This window comes from Erythrolamprus reginae, chromosome 11 (genome assembly GCF_031021105.1).
Source record: "Erythrolamprus reginae isolate rEryReg1 chromosome 11, rEryReg1.hap1, whole genome shotgun sequence".
NCBI classification, from domain to species: domain Eukaryota; kingdom Metazoa; phylum Chordata; class Lepidosauria; order Squamata; family Dipsadidae; genus Erythrolamprus; species Erythrolamprus reginae.
The window spans coordinates 17,102,549-17,120,024 of NC_091960.1; the positions used below are offsets into that span (position 1 = coordinate 17,102,549).

At 40.2% G+C, this 17,476-nt stretch overlaps 1 protein-coding gene across 2 annotated transcripts; it reads left to right on the top strand.

Annotated features, from left to right (window-relative positions):
- Positions 1-594: 594 nt before the first annotated feature.
- On the top strand, positions 595-13,206 carry SRSF4 (serine and arginine rich splicing factor 4). 2 transcript variants are annotated; one of them, XM_070764202.1, is made up of 6 exons: positions 595-922; positions 6,388-6,530; positions 7,408-7,520; positions 9,563-9,777; positions 11,188-11,277; positions 11,617-13,206. In XM_070764202.1, exons 1-6 carry the CDS (start codon positions 816-818, stop codon positions 12,587-12,589), a joined length of 1,641 nt encoding a protein of 546 aa, XP_070620303.1. In that variant the 5' UTR covers positions 595-815; the 3' UTR covers positions 12,590-13,206. The 2 variants fall into 2 exon arrangements, with proteins under 2 accessions (XP_070620303.1, XP_070620305.1); XM_070764204.1 differs by lacking the exons at positions 595-922; positions 6,388-6,530 and adding an exon at positions 6,805-7,046.
- The last annotated feature ends 4,270 nt before the right edge of the window (positions 13,207-17,476 follow it).

Below are 17,476 nucleotides of genomic sequence, written 5' to 3' on the forward strand. Positions count from 1 at the left end.
CAGTGTACATAAAAGAAAAAGAAACATTTGTCAAGCATCATGAAGTACAATACTTAATGGTTGTCATAGGGGTCAAATAAGGAATGAGGAAACAATCAATATTAATAAAAATCTTAAGGATAAAAGCAACAAGTTACAATCATACAGTCCTAAGTGGGAGGAAAAGGGTGACAGGAATGATGAGAAAAAAACTAGTAGAAATAGTAGTGCAGACTTAGTAAAAAGTTTGACTGTTGAGGGAATTATTTGTTTAGTACAGTGTCTCCCAATCTTTGCAACTTGAAGATATTTGGACTTCAAGTCCCAGAATTCCCCAGCCAGTGAATGCTGGCTGGGGAATTCTGGGAGTTGAAGTCCAGATATCTTCAAGTTTTCAAGGTTTGGAAACACTGATTTAGTAGAGTGATGTTGTAGTCCATCCCACCTACAATGTACCTTGACGGCAGGCACGAAACAATCCAACACTGGGAAGCAAGTGCCCACAGAAAGCATCTCTGAGGGTTAAAAGGCGCGCGGCTCCTTTAAGAGCCGTCGCCGCCGCGTGCCGGAAGGAGCCTGACCACCTTCGAAAGCGCCGCCGCGGCGTGCGACGTCACGTGACGTGCTTACGTTACCGCGCACGCCCTTGCGTGCGTGTCCTACGCTAGCGGAGAGGCAGCGAGAGGGAGGGGGGCGAAATAAAAATAATCGCCGCCGCGGCCGCTGCCCCCCCTTCCTCATACCCGGCCGCCCCCGCGTGGAGCCCAGCGCGTGCAACGCCGCCACCGTCGTCCCCGGCGCGGGATTCCCGCGCTGGTCCTTCTTTGGCGGGGGACATGCCTCGCGTCTATATCGGGCGCCTTAGCTACCAGGCCCGAGAGCGGGACGTGGAGCGCTTCTTTAAAGGCTACGGGAAAATCCTCGAAGTGGATCTGAAGAACGGGTGAGGCGGCTTTTAGATCTCCTCCCTCCCGCCTCTGCCCGTTTGCCCGGCAGGGCCTCTCTGGGGCCTAAGCCGGACTCGGCCTTTTCATCCCGCGTTTCTTCCTGTCAGTGCGGCCTGCCTGTCCTTTAAGGCGCATGCGCGCCCTTTCTCTGTCCTTTTCCCGCGCACGCCTCGCTCTCCCTCTCTTCGCCCCCCCCCGCTCTCCCCCCTCCCCCCGCGATCCTTTTGCCTTTATTTTATTGTTTTGTTAGAGTTCGAAGGGACTTTGTAGGTCATTTAGTCCAACCCTCTGGTGGTGCAGGAGACCCTATGCCACTCTAGACAAACTGGCAGTCCAATCTCCCTTTGAAAGTTTAGTTTATTTTTATTTATTTATGTATGTAGTTATTTATTTATTTATTTATTTAATTTATTTATTTTATTAGAGTTGGAAGGGATCTTGTAGGTCATCTAGTGCAGTGTTTCCCAACCTTTTTGGAGCCGCGGCACATTTTTCATATTTTCAAAATCCTGGGGAACATGGAGGGGAGGGGGCGCTAAAAAAAGTTTGGACAACAAAAATCTATCTTCCTCCCTTTCGCTCTATTTCTCTCTCCCTCCCTCTTTCTCTCTCTTCCTTCCTTTCTCTCTCCATCCCTCTTTCTTTCTCCCTTCCTTCCTCTCTGTCTCCTCCTTCCTCTCTCATCTCTCTTTCCTTCCTCTCCCTCCCTTTCTCTCTTTCCTTTCTCTTCCTTTCTGTCTATCCTTTCTATCTCTCACCCCTTCTCCCTCTTTCATTCCCTTTCTCTCCCTCCCTTTCTCTCTCATTCCTTTCTCTCCCTCTTTCCTTCCTATCTCTCTTTCTTTTTCTCCCTCCTTCATATCTTCTTTCTCTCCCCCCTTCCTCCCTCTTTCCTTTCTTCCCCTCCCTTTCTCTTCCTTTTTCTCTATCCTTTCTACTTCTTACTCTTTCTTTCTCTCCCTCCTTCATTCAATTTTCTCTCCCTCCCTTTCTCTCTCTTTCCTTTCTCTCCCTCCCTTGTTCTCCCCTGGGGCTGCCTGTGCCTGCCCTGCACCACCCAACACGGACGGACAGCCCCCGGTCGTCGGTTCTTCGCCCCCCACCCCCCCACGGAGGGAGATCAGGCTGGCGAGGGCAGTAGATCTGCGTCACCAGCCACTGGAGGGAGATCGGGCTGGCGGGGGCGGCGAATCCACCTCCCCAGCCGCGCGGAGGGAAATCCGGCAGGTGGGCGGGTGGCCGCGGCTCCCTGCGCGCCCCTGGAAAAGCCTACAGGGAACGGTGCCCGGGGCCACTGCAGCCGCCACCCCGCCATCTCCCCGCGACTGCCTGCGCCGCTGCAGCGCTCCCACCGCCAGTGCCCTCCCGCCGGGCCCCAAAGGACACTTGCCGACGACGACACGGCCAGGTGTGCCGATGACGACAGGGAAACTCCAGCTGGGCAGGGCGCTGCCGTGCCAGTGCCTCCGACCTCCCAGTTCCTGCTCGATGCCGCGGTTTCTGGCGCTCTCCTGCTGGGCCCCAAAGAAGGAAGGCGGGAAAAAGGCGCGAAGAATGAAGCTCTCCTTCCTGCCTTCCTTCTTTGGGGCCCAGCAGGAGAGCGCCAGAAACCGCGGCATCGGGCAGGAGCCGCGGCACACCTGGTGGTGTCTCGCGGCACACTAGTGTGCCGCGGCACACCGGTTGGGAAACGCTGATCTAGTGCAACTCCTTGCTGGTGCAGGAGACCCTATGCCACTCTAGACAAACGGCAGTCCAATTTCCCTTTGAAAAGTCTTCAAAGTGTTAGAGCGTTCACAACCTCCGCTTGCAAGCCGTTCCACTGGTTGATCGCTCTCCCCAGCAGAAAGGCCTTCCTTATTTCCAGGTTGAATCGCTCCTTGGTCAGCTTCCATCCGTTGCTCCTTGTCTGACCTTCTGGTGCTTTGGAAAGGATCTTTCTCCGAGATCCTCCTGGGTGGATGGGTGGGGGAAGCCTTGAAGTCACTCCTGGGCCAAATTCTGTGTTTGACCTGTGTTGTGGACCTTGCAGTGCTGTTGGAGGGAAACTTGGGTGCTCCTTTCCGGGTTAAGGCAGGCTTGGAAACCTCTCTAATTGGGGATGGGAGAGTCATCCAATGGCTTTTTCCTGGATTTCTAGCCCACCTTTTATGCAGGAGCAAAAGCTTTCATTCCCCGAACTGAGAAGTGGGTCGACTGACCCAAAGTCACCTTCTCTGAGGGTTTTTTTTTCCTATATAGACTTGAACCTGCGTTTCTTCACCCCAGAATCTTTGCTACAGGTAGTCCTTGACAGTGGCGCCCAACATTGCAGTTGCTAAGTGAAATGTGTGTTAAGTCATCCCGTTTGATGACTTTCCTTGCTGTAGTTGTTAAGTGAATCACAGCAGTTTGTTAAGTTAGTAGCATAGGTTGTTAAATGAAATGTGGCTTCCCCCGTTGACTTTGCTGGTCAGAAGGTCACAAAAAGGGGTTCGTGTGACTCCAGGACACTGCAACTGTCATAAGTATGAGTCAGTTGCCATAAGCGTCTGTATTTTGATCGTGTGACCGTTGGGATGCTGCAAAGGAGGTAGATGTGAACAGTGGCCCTAAGTCACTTTTTTCAGTGCGGTTATAACTTCAAACAGTCCCTAAATGAACTGCTATAAATCAAGGACTACCTATATTTGGCATTGTTGTGTTTTGAGAGGGGGGTGCCTTCGAGTAAGTCTTTCACTCCTGGATGTCTGGACTTGTTCAGTCAGTTTTCCTGGCATGGTTTTTCAGAAGTAGTTTGCCATCTAGGGCTGAGACAGAGGGACCCAACCGATAATCATGTAGCTAGCTCCTTGCTAAAGGCTGGACTTGACATAAATGATATCCAAAGTTTCTAGCCTGATGCCTTAACCACTGCATCAAACTTGCTCTCCTTTAACTGTTACACCTGCCCAAAGCTTGGATGTTGTTATTACATGTTTTATCCCACCTTAAAAAACAAACAGATGTTTAACTGGCAGAGGCAAGCATAATACCTCTGCCTTCTATTTTCCCCACAACAGCCTTGTGTGGTGGGTTGGGCTGTGTGTGAGAGAGTGACTGGCCCAAAGTCACTCAGCCAACTTTCATGCCAAAGGGAGGCCTAGAACTCACAGGCTGTAGGTCAGCACCTTCACCAATACACCAAGCTGGCTCTCTTGCTTTCACCTCAAAAGTCTTATCATAGGACAAAATGAAATGTCTTCTTTCCTGAGGGAAGACCTGGAGCTGGAAGTGGGTCCTGGATGAAGCCCTTTTCTTAATGAACGAGCAGTACTGGAAGCTGCCGCGTACTTTCTGGGTTCATGCATGATCAATCATAAGCTATGATTGACCATGGCTTATTGTATATCTAACAGCCAGATCCACCACAATATGGTAAGCCACAAACTATGGTTTACAAACCACACTGGTTCAATTCAGCAACATGCCAAACCAAGATTAGGCAAACCAATTTTGATGTGGCATTTTGTACAATGGGTAAACATTTTGCATGGACCATTAATCTAATTTAAGTCTTTTTTGGTTTAACTGGAGATGTTAGATATTAAATCTGGAATATTTGAATAACGGATTCTCTATGACTAATTAGTGGCCATTCTAATACATAATTATAATAGTGCTTGACATTTTTGAGTTGGATCAGGAAAATAATGGTTGCTTAGAAAAAATATTCTATGCTGTCTTTATTTATTGTTGGATTTAAACAAATTTAATAACATGTATTTGTAAATACATTGTAAAATAGTACAGTGAAATACATATGTGTTTAAAACCAGTCCCATTGCATTTTTACAGAACATATTACCTCATGTTTAAAGGGAGTAGGCTTCATTCCTTTTAACAATAATTATTTCATAACAGAATTCTAACAATGATTTATAGAGCAGTGGTAGGGGTGCTTATTTGACATACTATTTAAATTACTCTAGGACTAGGTATTCTCATATAAATATACATACACATTTTAAATCATTTCATAAAAATGACAAGTTTACAAAAACAATTATATAGTTGAAATATTTCTTCTGTAAAGGAGCACTGTGAAATTGATAAGTAATATTGGTGCAACAGTAAGCAGGCATCAATAATTCCCTACAGTAGCTGGTTGACCAGGAAATCATTGCCACATTGGGATAAATGTTCCAGGATAAGTTACGGTAATTATACGTGACTTAATCTTGCATGGGTTTCTTTAGTTGAGCTGGTTCTTTTTAGCACAAACACTTGTAAAAGATGAAAAGATGTTAGTTATTCCTTATATAAGACAGATTTATATAGATATATAGAAATTAGATATTGAAAACCAGTTTTCTCCCAATTAAACATGAAGAAGATTACAAACTCAAAATAATAAATGTTTTAACTTTTTGCAACCAAAATTACAGATTTTGGTAATCTGAATCATCTAATTCTAGAAAATGCTACAATCTGTTTCACCATATGCTACCCAATGTCTATAAACAAAAACATTATGACTTAACATTAAAGACTAAGAGCATATTTGGACATTATGAAATAGTCTAGAGGTTTTTTTAAAAAACAGTAGTGAAATATTAATGCAAAAGGTTTCCTTTCATTAAACATTCTAATTTTTTTTTAATGGTTGACTTAAACATTTGGAAAATATATCACTAATTTAAAAAGAGATGACGGTTATGTTTAAGGCCCTTTTTTAAAGAATTCTGCTAATTTTTTTGCTTCTGCTTTGGGGAAATAGAAGAAAGCATGTGGAAGGCAGAATGGGGTTTTTTTCTGAAATTGCCTCAGTTTGCTTCTTTTGTTCTTCCCTTCCTTTTCTCATATTTGAAAACAGCATCCATGTAACAATTCCTTACTTATCAGATAGTCAGGTAAGAATTTATATCCAGAAGCTCTTCACAACAGCCTAAAGGGCATCTTTTGTTTCTTTGGTAACTACTAGCCTTTAAGCAATGCCAGTTGCCCAGGATCTCCCTAAATGCAGGAAGATCCTTTACAGAATTTTCCTATGGTCCACTTGTAGCAGAAAATTTCAAAAGAGCCAGATTGGCTTCTGTAAGGTTACCAGCCTCCTAATTATATTGTTATGTTGTGTGGTTGTCTTCCTGTCTGTAATATGCTTCAGATAACTGATGTTTTTGTCTTTTTAAAAGAAAAAGTTATAAAAGCCTTAATAACAGAGAGCAATTTATTTCTTTGTGATTTCTTAAGCTATTAGTACCTGCTGCCATAACCTACTTTATGCTTTGTACATTTTTAAAATAGTTACATCATCCTGTTAATGGCAACAAAGGAAAAGCCTTTGTTGCCATCAACAGGCTTAGTTTTTGTTTGGAGGAAGATGCTTTCTGAAATACCTATCTCCCACATTCCCTAAGTTTCACAATAGTTCCTACTGTCAGCCGACGGTGAGGTAATTGGTGAAATATTTTATTCTGGAGTAGTCTCTTCTCTTTTCCAGGTATGGCTTTGTTGAGTTTGATGATGTGCGGGATGCAGACGATGCTGTTTATGAACTAAACGGCAAAGATCTTTGTGGGGAGCGTGTAATTGTTGAGCATGCTCGAGGCCCTCGGCGCGACAGCAGTTATGGTTCTGGACGCAGTAAGCACTACATATCATTGCATCAGTGACTCTTCTTTCTATTTAAAATAGAATATATTTTTTAAAAACTGTATTTTTTTAATGTAAACTTTGAGTGCTGTGGTTTCTATTAAAGTAATATCTGGATGTTAATTTGTATTAACTTTTAAAAAGTAATTAAATAAATGAGATTTAATTTTTGTTACTTTACTTTTGTAAATATTTAAATGGTTTACTTGTAATGTAAATATTTGTTTAACATAGACTTAACTAAGACCTCAATGTTTCAATTAAGAGTCCTTTGAGGCTAAGATGACTGCCTGTTCCATTTGCTGACCCTGGGTTGCCTTTCCATGAGTGGCTCTTTGACCTTTGTGGCCCTTGGCTGACCAAAAGGAAGCCATGTGACGACCGCAACTTTTTCCCATTAGACCTGGGTGGTGAGGACCCCAAGGGTTAGAAAGAGATGTGATTAATCTGAAATAGGTGCCTGAAAACCATTATTCATGTCAGATATTCAGAAAACTTTAAATCAATGTAAGTAACATTAGTAACTGACTATAGTGATTTGGTTGTTTTGTTTTCAAAAAATGTTATTTTAAAAAAAAAAAAATGTAACTATAGATGCATGTTCAATATTAGTAGTTAATTTAAAATAAAGTCTTATTGTGCAGTAATATTCTAGAAATATGTTTATAGATTTCTGGCTGGCTCTATTGGTATAACATTTAAAGCAAGGAGAATGTAGTTTAGGCTGGGGTGGGGGTGCGAAATTGTTAACATAATTTTTGGATAGGCCAGTTCTTTCATTGTTTGGAGGGGGGGCGGGGAAATGTAGGTTTAATTCCTAACTCCACTATATTAGCTAAAGTACTGCATTTGCTTATCACATCTCAAGGTGGATATGGTTATAGAAGAAGTGGAAGAGATAAGTATGGGCCTCCGACCCGTACTGAATACAGATTGATCGTTGAAAATCTGTCAAGCCGTTGCAGTTGGCAGGATTTGAAGGTAAGTGGTGTCTGGGCTTCTGCCAGTTATGGTCTAGTGATAGTCTTAATTCTTGCTGTATGATCCATACCAAATGAAATAGATATTTGTTTCGCAAAGAAGTTCTTTATAGTTTTTATTTGAAATCTTAATGCAGTATACTAAGCACACTTGTGATCTTGAGCATAAAGTGTTCACTGCCTATGCTTTTTTATTAGCTATATTACATTACCTATTAAGTACAGAGAAATGCTTCCAAATCAACAGAAGTCTTTATATCAAATCTCACGCATGACCTTGATTTTTTAGAAGCTATTCAGAAAAGCTAAGAGCAACTGTCTCTTTGGGAAACTTGTTGCAGTGGCTTGCTCTTCTTTTTATGATTGGATCACTGTTCATTGGGGCATTTGAATTGGCTAATCTGCTTGTTATGGTTACATACAGGTCACTGGAATAATTCTTTATCTCTAAGGATTCAAACCGTTCTCAAGTACGAGTAGTCCTTAACTTACAACCACAATAGAGCCCAAATTTTCTGTTGCTAAGTGAGACAATTGTTAAGTGAATGTCGTTTCATTTTACAACCATTCTTGCCACGGTTGTTAAATGAATCACTGCAGTTAAGTTAGTAACACAGTTGTTAAGTGGATCTGGCTTCCCTGAGTTTGCTTGTCAGAAAGTCAAAATGGGTGACCACATGGACCCAGAACTCTGCAAACATCTGAATTTTAACCACATGACCATTCATATACTACGACGGTCGAAGTATGAAAAATAGTCATATATATCATATTTTTCAGTGCCATTGTAACTTTGAACATTACCTAAAAAAACAGTTGTAAGTCAAGGACTATTTGTACTTTCCTGGAGGAGATAAATATCTTTATTGCAGACACAATGTAGCCCTCAGACAAAGAAACTCTAAAAAACTAGCTATGTATGTGTGTACTTTTCTGCCTCTTCAAGTAATAAATCAAGAGCTCTTTTGGGTTGCTTACAATGCATTTCTCTTTATTGTAACGGTGTACCCAATGGTATTGTCTAGTCCTTGGGATCTTGTTTCCACCTTGCAAACTCCAGCCTTTATAAGTACCTCATTTTTTGCCCCCACCCCAATTGATTTCTTATCCTATTCCATTGCTTTTTAAAATTCTACAAAAATGATGCCCAGAAATGTAAGGGAATTGATATTTAAGATAAAATTAGCAATTATCTACAACACCTAGAATTTGAAAGGTAGATAGAGATACATACCACATTTTTCCGAGTATAAGATGCATCTTTTTCTCCCCTAAAAAAGAGGGTGGAAATGTTGGTGTGTTTGGTCTTATACACCAAATACAGCATTATTTGGGCTCCCGAAACCCTGTCCCCATTTTGTGAAAAGTGGGCCTGTTTTTTGCAAAAAAAAAGGGGGGGTGCAGAGCGTTTGGGAGGCCTGCAGTGCTCTTGGTGGCTGGGGAAAGGCAAAAAAACACCCACTTTTTTGTGGGGGGAAAAACAGGCTATTCTTTGCAAAAATTGGGGCATTTTTGCGTTCCACAGCCTCGAGGAGCAGGCCTCCCAAACCCTCGGCGCACCTTATTTTTCCAAAAAAAAAAAAGAGTGGAAAATGAAACATTTTTGTCTTCCTCCAGCCCCCAGGAGCACTCTGCAAGCTTTCCAAACCTTCTGTGTACCCCACAAAAACATGTGAAAAACAGGGTGCACATAGGATTTGGGAGGCCTGCAAAGTGCTGCTGGGGGAGGTTAAAAATGGCCCCATTTTTGCAAAAAAAGAGGACACGCAGAGGATTTGGGAGTCTTGCAGAGTGCTCCTGGGAGTGGAGAGGACAAACTTTTTTTTCTTACTTACCTCTTTAAAATTTTGGTGTGTCTGATAGTCCGAAAAATATGGTAAATGGAAAAATCCTGATCAATAAATCAGTAATTCATTTTAGACATACAGATACTGCATGTGCATATCAGGACATGACCAGGTGTGCTTGTATATGTGTCTCATTTTTTCCTTTGTAGCGGTATCAGAGTTAGTCAAAGATACTGAACCCTGTATCTGTTCTTAGGATTATATGCGTCAGGCAGGTGAAGTGACATATGCTGACGCACACAAGGGGAGAAAAAATGAAGGTGTGATTGAATTCAAATCTTATTCAGACATGAAAAGAGCCCTTGAAAAACTGGATGGGACAGAAGTTAATGGTAGAAAGATAAGACTAGTGGAAGACAGGCCTGGGTCCAGGCGCCGGCGTTCTTACTCCAGAAGTCGCACTCATTCAAGGTACGTTTGTTCATGATATGCTTACTAGGGCAATAGTTCGGAATAGTTAATTAAAAATAACAGGAGATTATGCAGTGAAGTGTTAAAAGAACTAAAATTGTCATAATAAGTTGTGCTGGTGATAAAAAAATAGAGATGTGGTTCGCAAATAATACCAAATTAAGACTTGGCATTATATTGTTGAGCAACAAGGACAATCATGTTTACACATATGAAATCTATATCTACAGCCTCCATTTGCCTTTGAGGCAAACCATAGCCTTTTCATTTGAGGGACCAGATAAATCACCTGTCTGAAGAAAGGGATATGTGATCCTTTCCCAGAAGCATTGCTTGTAAAACTGTTCCACGGAGAAGCAGATAATGGCATTTATATGGGAAAAGTATATGAATTGAGGATCTCTGTATGAAACCTGAAACTTGATGAAACTGAAGAACTATGTTTTGAAGCACCATTTTACTATATTGAAAATGTTGATATTTTTTACTTTTTATTTAAAAGTAAAAGAGGGGCGGCATATAAATCCAATAAATAAATACATTTACAAATATATAAATATGGTGCAAGCTAGAATCAAGCTGGATCCAACATAAGAATGGCAGTATCTCTATGGTGGAACATATATTTAGGTTGTAAAATGTCACAAGATCATCCTGGCATGTTTAGATCAAATTTTGAAAAATAGCCTGGAAAGTTATTACCGGTTATTGCAAAGAATAATAGCTAGGCTGATCAATGATTTGAGTTTTGTTCAAGAGTTCTCTTCACATGCACTTAAGTAGTACTGAGCAGCTTTTATCTCCATAGTATATCAGTTGAAGTGGTATATTATACTTCACTTATAGTGAAGGGTTCAGGTGATGCAGAAATATTTGAGGGTACAAAAATGGTTTTCACTAAAAGCATGGAAACTGTCTCTTAAATAATGAACAACTTTTCTTGAAGATAAAAAAGCAAATAAAATAACAGATTGGATCTTTCGCTGCAACATAAAACTGTTGGAAAAGCCTCATGTCTTTGTAGTTTGAGCTGTAATTAAATTATTATCTAAACAAGTTATTTCCTCCTGCTTTCTTATTCTAGTGATCCCTCTGACCACAATTGCATTCTTTTTAATTTCATCTATTTACATCTTTATCAAAGCTGCCTTTTGTTTTCCTCTTAATGAAACTAATCTTATCTCTGACATTAGAAGACTTTATAGAGCCCTATTTGCAAAAAAAAAACCTTTTAGATTTCTTAATAATATATAGACAGAACTATGCTGTCTCAGAAATGCTTTAGAGAGATAGTGCCTTCTGTTGTACTGTGTTATGCAGCTTGAAAGGGGATTTCTGTGCCATGCTCAGCTGATTCCCTTGACCGCCCTTGGTGACTTAACAACTGTGACACGATTGTATTATTTCTAGGTCTCGCTCTCGAAGCAGACATTCCCGTAAAAGCAGGAGTCATAGTGGCAGTAGTAAAAGCAGCCATTCAAAGAGCAGATCACGATCCAGGTACAGTAAAATTTAATTAATAGTGGACATAATTTAAGCTTCTGCTTCAGTAACATGCATTCTAAAAAAAATTGCCAGTGTTGTAATAACTGCTCTTCAGGGACATTATATAGTATTAAATTAACATTTATAACAGTTATATGCCTTTACACAGTGGGGGTGCAAGGGGTTATTAAGCATTTAGAATATCATTGAAATCCTAATTGTGAAAATTTAAGAAGTGTTGTTTAAGTAGTTGGCATATTCACGATCTGAAATTTGAACTGTCTGAAACAGATAAAGATTTGGCACTACCTGTAAAACGTTCTACTTTTCTCCTCCCCCCTTTTTGACTACCAGGTCTAGATCTCATTCCAGAAGCAAGAGTCGCAGTCGGAGCAAAAGTCATAGCAGAGGCCAAAAGGAAAAAAGCCGGAGTCCAAGTAAAGATGATAAAAGCAGGAGCCGCAGTAGAAGTGTTGAGAAATCTCGAAGTAAAAGTAAAGACAAACCACAGGATTTAGTTCAAAATGATGGTGACCATCAAGCAAAAAGCAGAAGCCCCAGCAAGGAAAAGAGTAAGAGTAAAAGCCGCAGTAGGAGTGGCAGTAAAGAGAGGGTAGAAAGGGAGGAAAGGAGAAGCGTAAGGGGCAGTCGGAGTAAAGAGAGAGAGAAGAGTGTCAGCAAGGGAAGGAGCAGGAGTAAAGAAAGGAGCAGGAGTAAAGAAAGGAGTAGGAGCAAAGAAAGGAGCAGGAGCAAAGAAAGGAGCAGGAGCAAAGAAAGGAGCAGGAGCAAAGAAAGGAGCAGGAGCAAAGAAAGGAGCAGGAGCAAAGAAAGGAGCAGGAGCAAAGAAAGGAGCAGGAGCAAAGAAAGGAGCAGGAGTAGGAGTCGTAGCAAGAGCAAGGACAAAAGAAAAGGTAGGAAGAGGAGCAGGGAGGCCAGCAGGAGCAGGAGCAGGAGTCACAGCAGAAACGAGAGAAACAAGAGAAGAAATAAACGTGAAAGCAAATCTAGTAGCAAAAAGAAAAAGAGAGAAGATCAAGAGCGGTCCAGGTCTAGGTCCAGGTCTAGATCTAGGTCTCGGTCTCAATCCAAGGAAAAGGAGCGTATAAAAACAGAACCTGACCCAAAAGACGCCAAAAGTGAGGGTGAGGAAATGGACACCAGTTGTAGATCAAGATCCAGATCAAATTCCAAGTCTAAAAATGTCAAGTCAAAATCTCGCTCCAGATCCAAATCAGTTTCAAAAACAAGATCCCAGTCGAAGTCTAGATCGAGATCTGCTTCTAGGTCGCATTCTCGATCTAGGTCGCGATCTCGTTCCAGATCCTAAACTTGCTGCAACCCACATTTAGAGCTCTATGAGAAGTCTTTTGTACATGTTTGGTAGTTGTAGCACAAGTGATTGGAGTAGAACACATGTCACTGCTGTACATTTTTAATAACCCTCCCTCCCAATGGTGTGTTTGTAAGTGTTTGGTCCAATGCTCCCTCTCTGTTGCACGTTCTGGTACTAGAGACCGAGGACTTCCAAGTACGGTGCATCATCCTAGATTTCCAGAACAGCCATAGAGAAGGAGCATTGCATTGATGGGCTTCTAAGATTGGAATGATGACTCCTAGGTAGGTATGGTAATTTCAAAAATTTGCCCTTAAATTGATGCCCCTTGATGTATGCCATTTAGTGAAAAGTGCAAAGTCTTAAATTTCATAATACCTTTTTTTTTGTTCGTTTGTTTCATATTTTGGACTTGCAGAGTATGTGAATAGCACAGTCAGGAAAATAGATACCTACAGTAAACGATAGGAAGGGAAGAAACAAAAAAGTAGAGCTCCACATTCTGGTATTGTGACAATATCCTTGTTTTATATTTTTTATTTTTCCCCATCTTGCAAAAGTACAGTGACCCCTGTTTCCATTAAATTTGAATAAAGACTATTTTTGCTTGACCGGTTGTTGTAATGCTTTTTAGTTACGCTGCTTTGTCCACTAAAAAAACCTACAAGAATTTCAAGTCAATCGTGTAGCCCATTATAGGCAGAATTTGCAGCAAAGTCTTCTGACATTTAATGATTTAACAAAAAATAAAAATTGTTCTTTTCCTTCCCAAATTCCTCCACCACTTGTGGGGAGGGAAAAATATGAACTTGTGGGAAAACAATCTGTAATAATTATGGTTCTGATAATTTCCTTCATATCCTCAACTTATGGATCTATCCATCTAGTTTCCTTTGCCATGGTATAGAAGTGATTTTTACACGTTTTTCCCTTAATGGCAATTCTGGCACTCCAAGTACTAATTAGGTTCGTTTCTGCGTAGCTTTTGCTGCCAGTTGTGACACTGAAAACACACTCCTGGTTTAAAAGTGTTCCCAGAGGTATCTCATTTTTTAAAATTCCGTACAGGTAGGTAGTCCTTATTTAGCTATCACAATTATGTTAAGCAGAGTGATTGTTCAGTAAAACTACAACTGTGTTTACAACCTTATTGCAGTTTGCCTTTGTTTTACAAATCTGCAAAGTTTGTAAACTTTGGCTACAAAATTACTTTTTCACTTTCCTGAACCATTTGCACATGATTCAAAAAGGAAACAGTTCCAATTAAGTCTGAAAGCTGCCTACTCCTGTAATAATCAAATGATAATGAACTTCAGGTTTAGATTTCTCCCTAAACAGAATTTGCGCAAATTGGTATTCTGACTTATGAATCTGGGAAGGAACTGCTTCTACATACAGACTTCTGCAGATGTTCAAAACTGCAAACAGAATATTCAGAGGAACATCATGGGGGGATAGAAGGGAATTATACTGCTCAAAAAAATAAATGAAACACTCAACACATCCTAGATCTGAATAAATGAAATATTCTCATTTAATATTTCATTTGTACAACTAGTCCATGTGCACAACAGCATGTGAAATTAACTGGCAATCAGTGTTGTGGACAGTTTGATTTCACAGAAGTTTGATTTACTTGAAGTTATATTTATCAATAGTGTTACAATATTACCTTCATCACTCTAAAGAGCAGCAACTAAATGTAATTATTTCTCTTTGTGCCAGCCTGTATATGAAATGAATCCCTTTATTCTTTGCATTCACCTTGCTATCTTTGTAACAAAACCAATAATATAGCATTTTTGCAATTGATGGGCTCAATTTCTCACACATTGTTTGCATAGCAAAGTCATCTTATAAGTAAATCATACTCCTATTTTAACATACCATTAACCTTACCATTTTCAACATTCCTGTAACCTGATGGGCCCCTAAATATTAACTTGCAATAACCAAGTTTTTCACATAGTGATTTTAATAGGACATTAGATATAGACTAGATCAGTGAACCTTTTAGAGTACCAAAATTGGAAGGGGCGGTTTCAGCACTGACCAGCTGGCTGGCGTACATTTGCAAGTTGAAAACCCAATGACCAGCTGGCTGAGCTGGGGTGACTGCGCGAGTGCTCACAGAGAGGTCACTGGCACATGTGCCATAGGTTCACCATCATGGGACTAGGTCAATGGCCTTAATTAACACCTAGGCCACACATCTAACACTGTATAGCATCCCATTATAACAATACAGTATTGATCCGTTTAGGTGTTCTTTGGGCAGTGTGGCACAAGTACAATCACCTCCAATTTTATCCCCAGCACGTTCATGTTATTTTATGCAGGTTAGAATCTTTGGATGCCACTTTGCAATCCAAAACTCATTTGCTTGCATCCCACCAACCAAGAAATAATATATTGTGCAGACACAGTGGCATTTTACATGGAACAGGATGTTTGTTTTAGAAACATTGGGATTTCATGGCTCAAGCAAGAACAATAATAAAACGGTCTTCCTCGATCTGATTAGAAAAAGCTGGCATATGTGAAACAAAAATGCAGATCATCAAATAAACTACAGCAAAACAAAGGAAGGATTTGATTTCTGAATGGTTGCAAGAAATAGGTAGATAAACATCCAAGGATAAAAATGGTAGAAAATGTGAAAAGAAAGTGGATGTTAAGTTAGTACTGTACATCACAGGGCTGTGTGAGAGGCTGTGTCTGTTAACTTTTTTTTTAATGGTCAGTTTTAATAAATCACAAAATGGATGCTTTGATGTTTCTTTGTTTATCGCCACGATTTGTGCCCTTCAGTTAAAAAAATAGGGCAAAAGAATAAAAAGCATGGAACAAGGTCACACTTCTAAAAAATCTAATTTCCTAGTAAAATCTATTTGTAACATTCAGGCTGTTGTGTTCTGTTTAAAAAGTCCACCTGGATGGGTTTTTTTAAAGGAACAAACAAATCCCAAATCTATTTTCTTTGGTAATTTTTTGTTATATGTAGCAAAGCCATTTAAGCTATACAAACACCTAACTGCTCTGCAGCAGCCTTGAGTCTCTAGCAGCTGTTATCTTCAATTCCATAGGTAACTTCATTCTGTTCTGGCAGCGCATTGAAATTATTTTGGAAGGCAAATAATCCTTTTGTTACATAAAAGCTTCCATTAGCAAGCTTAATTCCGACTGTAAATTCATGTTCCATTATTCTATCGACGAGAGATTTCCCCCTTCCTCCAAATGGTTCATTTATTCTCCAGGATTTTGCACTACCTTGAGCCTGAACTCATTTGATATTTCTGGCCTTAGTTATACTTCTAACATATGGCCTTAGGATATATGGTATATACATAGGATGCATTAAGAGAGGGATAGAATCAAGGTCACGTGAAGTGTTAATACTACTTTATAATGCCTTGGTAAGGCCAGACTTGAAATACTGCATTCAGTTTTTGTTGCCACAATGTAAAAAGGATATTGAGACTCTAGAAAAAGTGCAGAGAAGAGCAACAAAGATGATTAGGGGACTGGAGACTAAAACATAAAGAATGGTTGCTGGAGTTGGGTATGTCTAGCTTAATGAAAAGAAGGAGTAGGGAAGACATGATAGCAGTGTTCCAATATCTCAGGGGTTGCCACAAAGAGGGAGTCAAGCTATTCTCCAAAGCACCTGAGGGTGGAACAAGAAGCAATGGGTAGAAGCTAATCAAGGAGAGAAGCAACTTAGCACTAAGGAGAAATTTTCTGACGGTTAGAAAAATTAATTAGTGGAATAACTTGCCTCCAGAAGTTATGGATTCTCCAACACATGAAGTTTTAAAGAAGAGGTTGGATAACCATTTGTTTGGAGTGGTATAGGGTTTCCTGCCTAAGCAGAGGGTTGGACTAGAAGACCTCCAAGGTCCCAACGCTTATTCGGTTATATTAGAATATGATATAGCTGTCAAAAAACCCTCCCCATTTCTCCCAAGACAAGTCTATTGGGCTCTTTTCAAAGGCTGCTTTCAAGAGATTTGGGGAAAAGCGAGTACCCCGATTATGTTAAAAACTTTAAGCTACATCTTTACTAATTAGCAATTTGTCATGGTGAGTAAGGATTATGGGAGTTGAAGTCAATCATCTGAAGGACAAACCCTGGGGAAAATATTTTGTAAATTTCCATCTCTTCTTTTCCACAAGAATTAATGGTGGCTTACATAGGATCTCCCTAATTTTCTCCAATACCATCATGTGACATATATTGGGCTAAGAAAAGGGGGGGGAGATAACTGAGTTTCAGGACTAAACATGAATCAGTTACACTATACTGAGTTTTCCTCTTATCTGTTTCAACAGACCTCAGTGGAATAACAAAAAAGGCTTAGATTTAAGGGAAATTTGGTCTCTCCAATGTGTCCAAGAGATGAAAAAATAGGGAAGACATTTACATTTGCCTATTTATATATGCCAAATCTTGAGACTATAAACAACCTATGATAAGAATGTAATGGCTTTTGTGAAGACAGATGCAAAGTACAAAACCTTATCTCTCTTAGCTTCAAAAAAGCCTCTGAAAAAATATTATTTAAGAAAATATTTTTATAATTCAGGAAAGGAGAGCAATGAAGCTATGGTTAAGTATTGAAAGACTTATTTTTCTTGTGGCTAAGAAAATCTGAAGAGAGAGGATAAAATAATTATACTTTGCTCATGTTTCCACCTAGTGGTGGAAACTAACATTTTAAAAACTACATGCCCATTTACTTTGTGCATCTTGAATATTCAAAAGTGCCAGGTAAGATTGCTTTTAATTGTCTAAAAATTAAAGGATAATTCAGGACCAGGGCAATTTATCTGAGAAAATATCTTCAATATCTCAACACAAGATTTGGATCTGGAAGGGTT

Coding starts and splice junctions, on each gene's coding strand:
- SRSF4 (XM_070764202.1), top strand. CDS start 816: ATGCCTCGCGTCTATATCGGGCGCCTTAGCTACCAGGCCCGAGAGCGG. Junction 923..6,387: donor GAAGTGGATCTGAAGAACGG/GTGAGGCGGCTT, acceptor TCTCTTTTCCAG/GTATGGCTTTGTTGAGTTTG. Junction 11,278..11,616: donor AAGAGCAGATCACGATCCAG/GTACAGTAAAAT, acceptor TTTGACTACCAG/GTCTAGATCTCATTCCAGAA.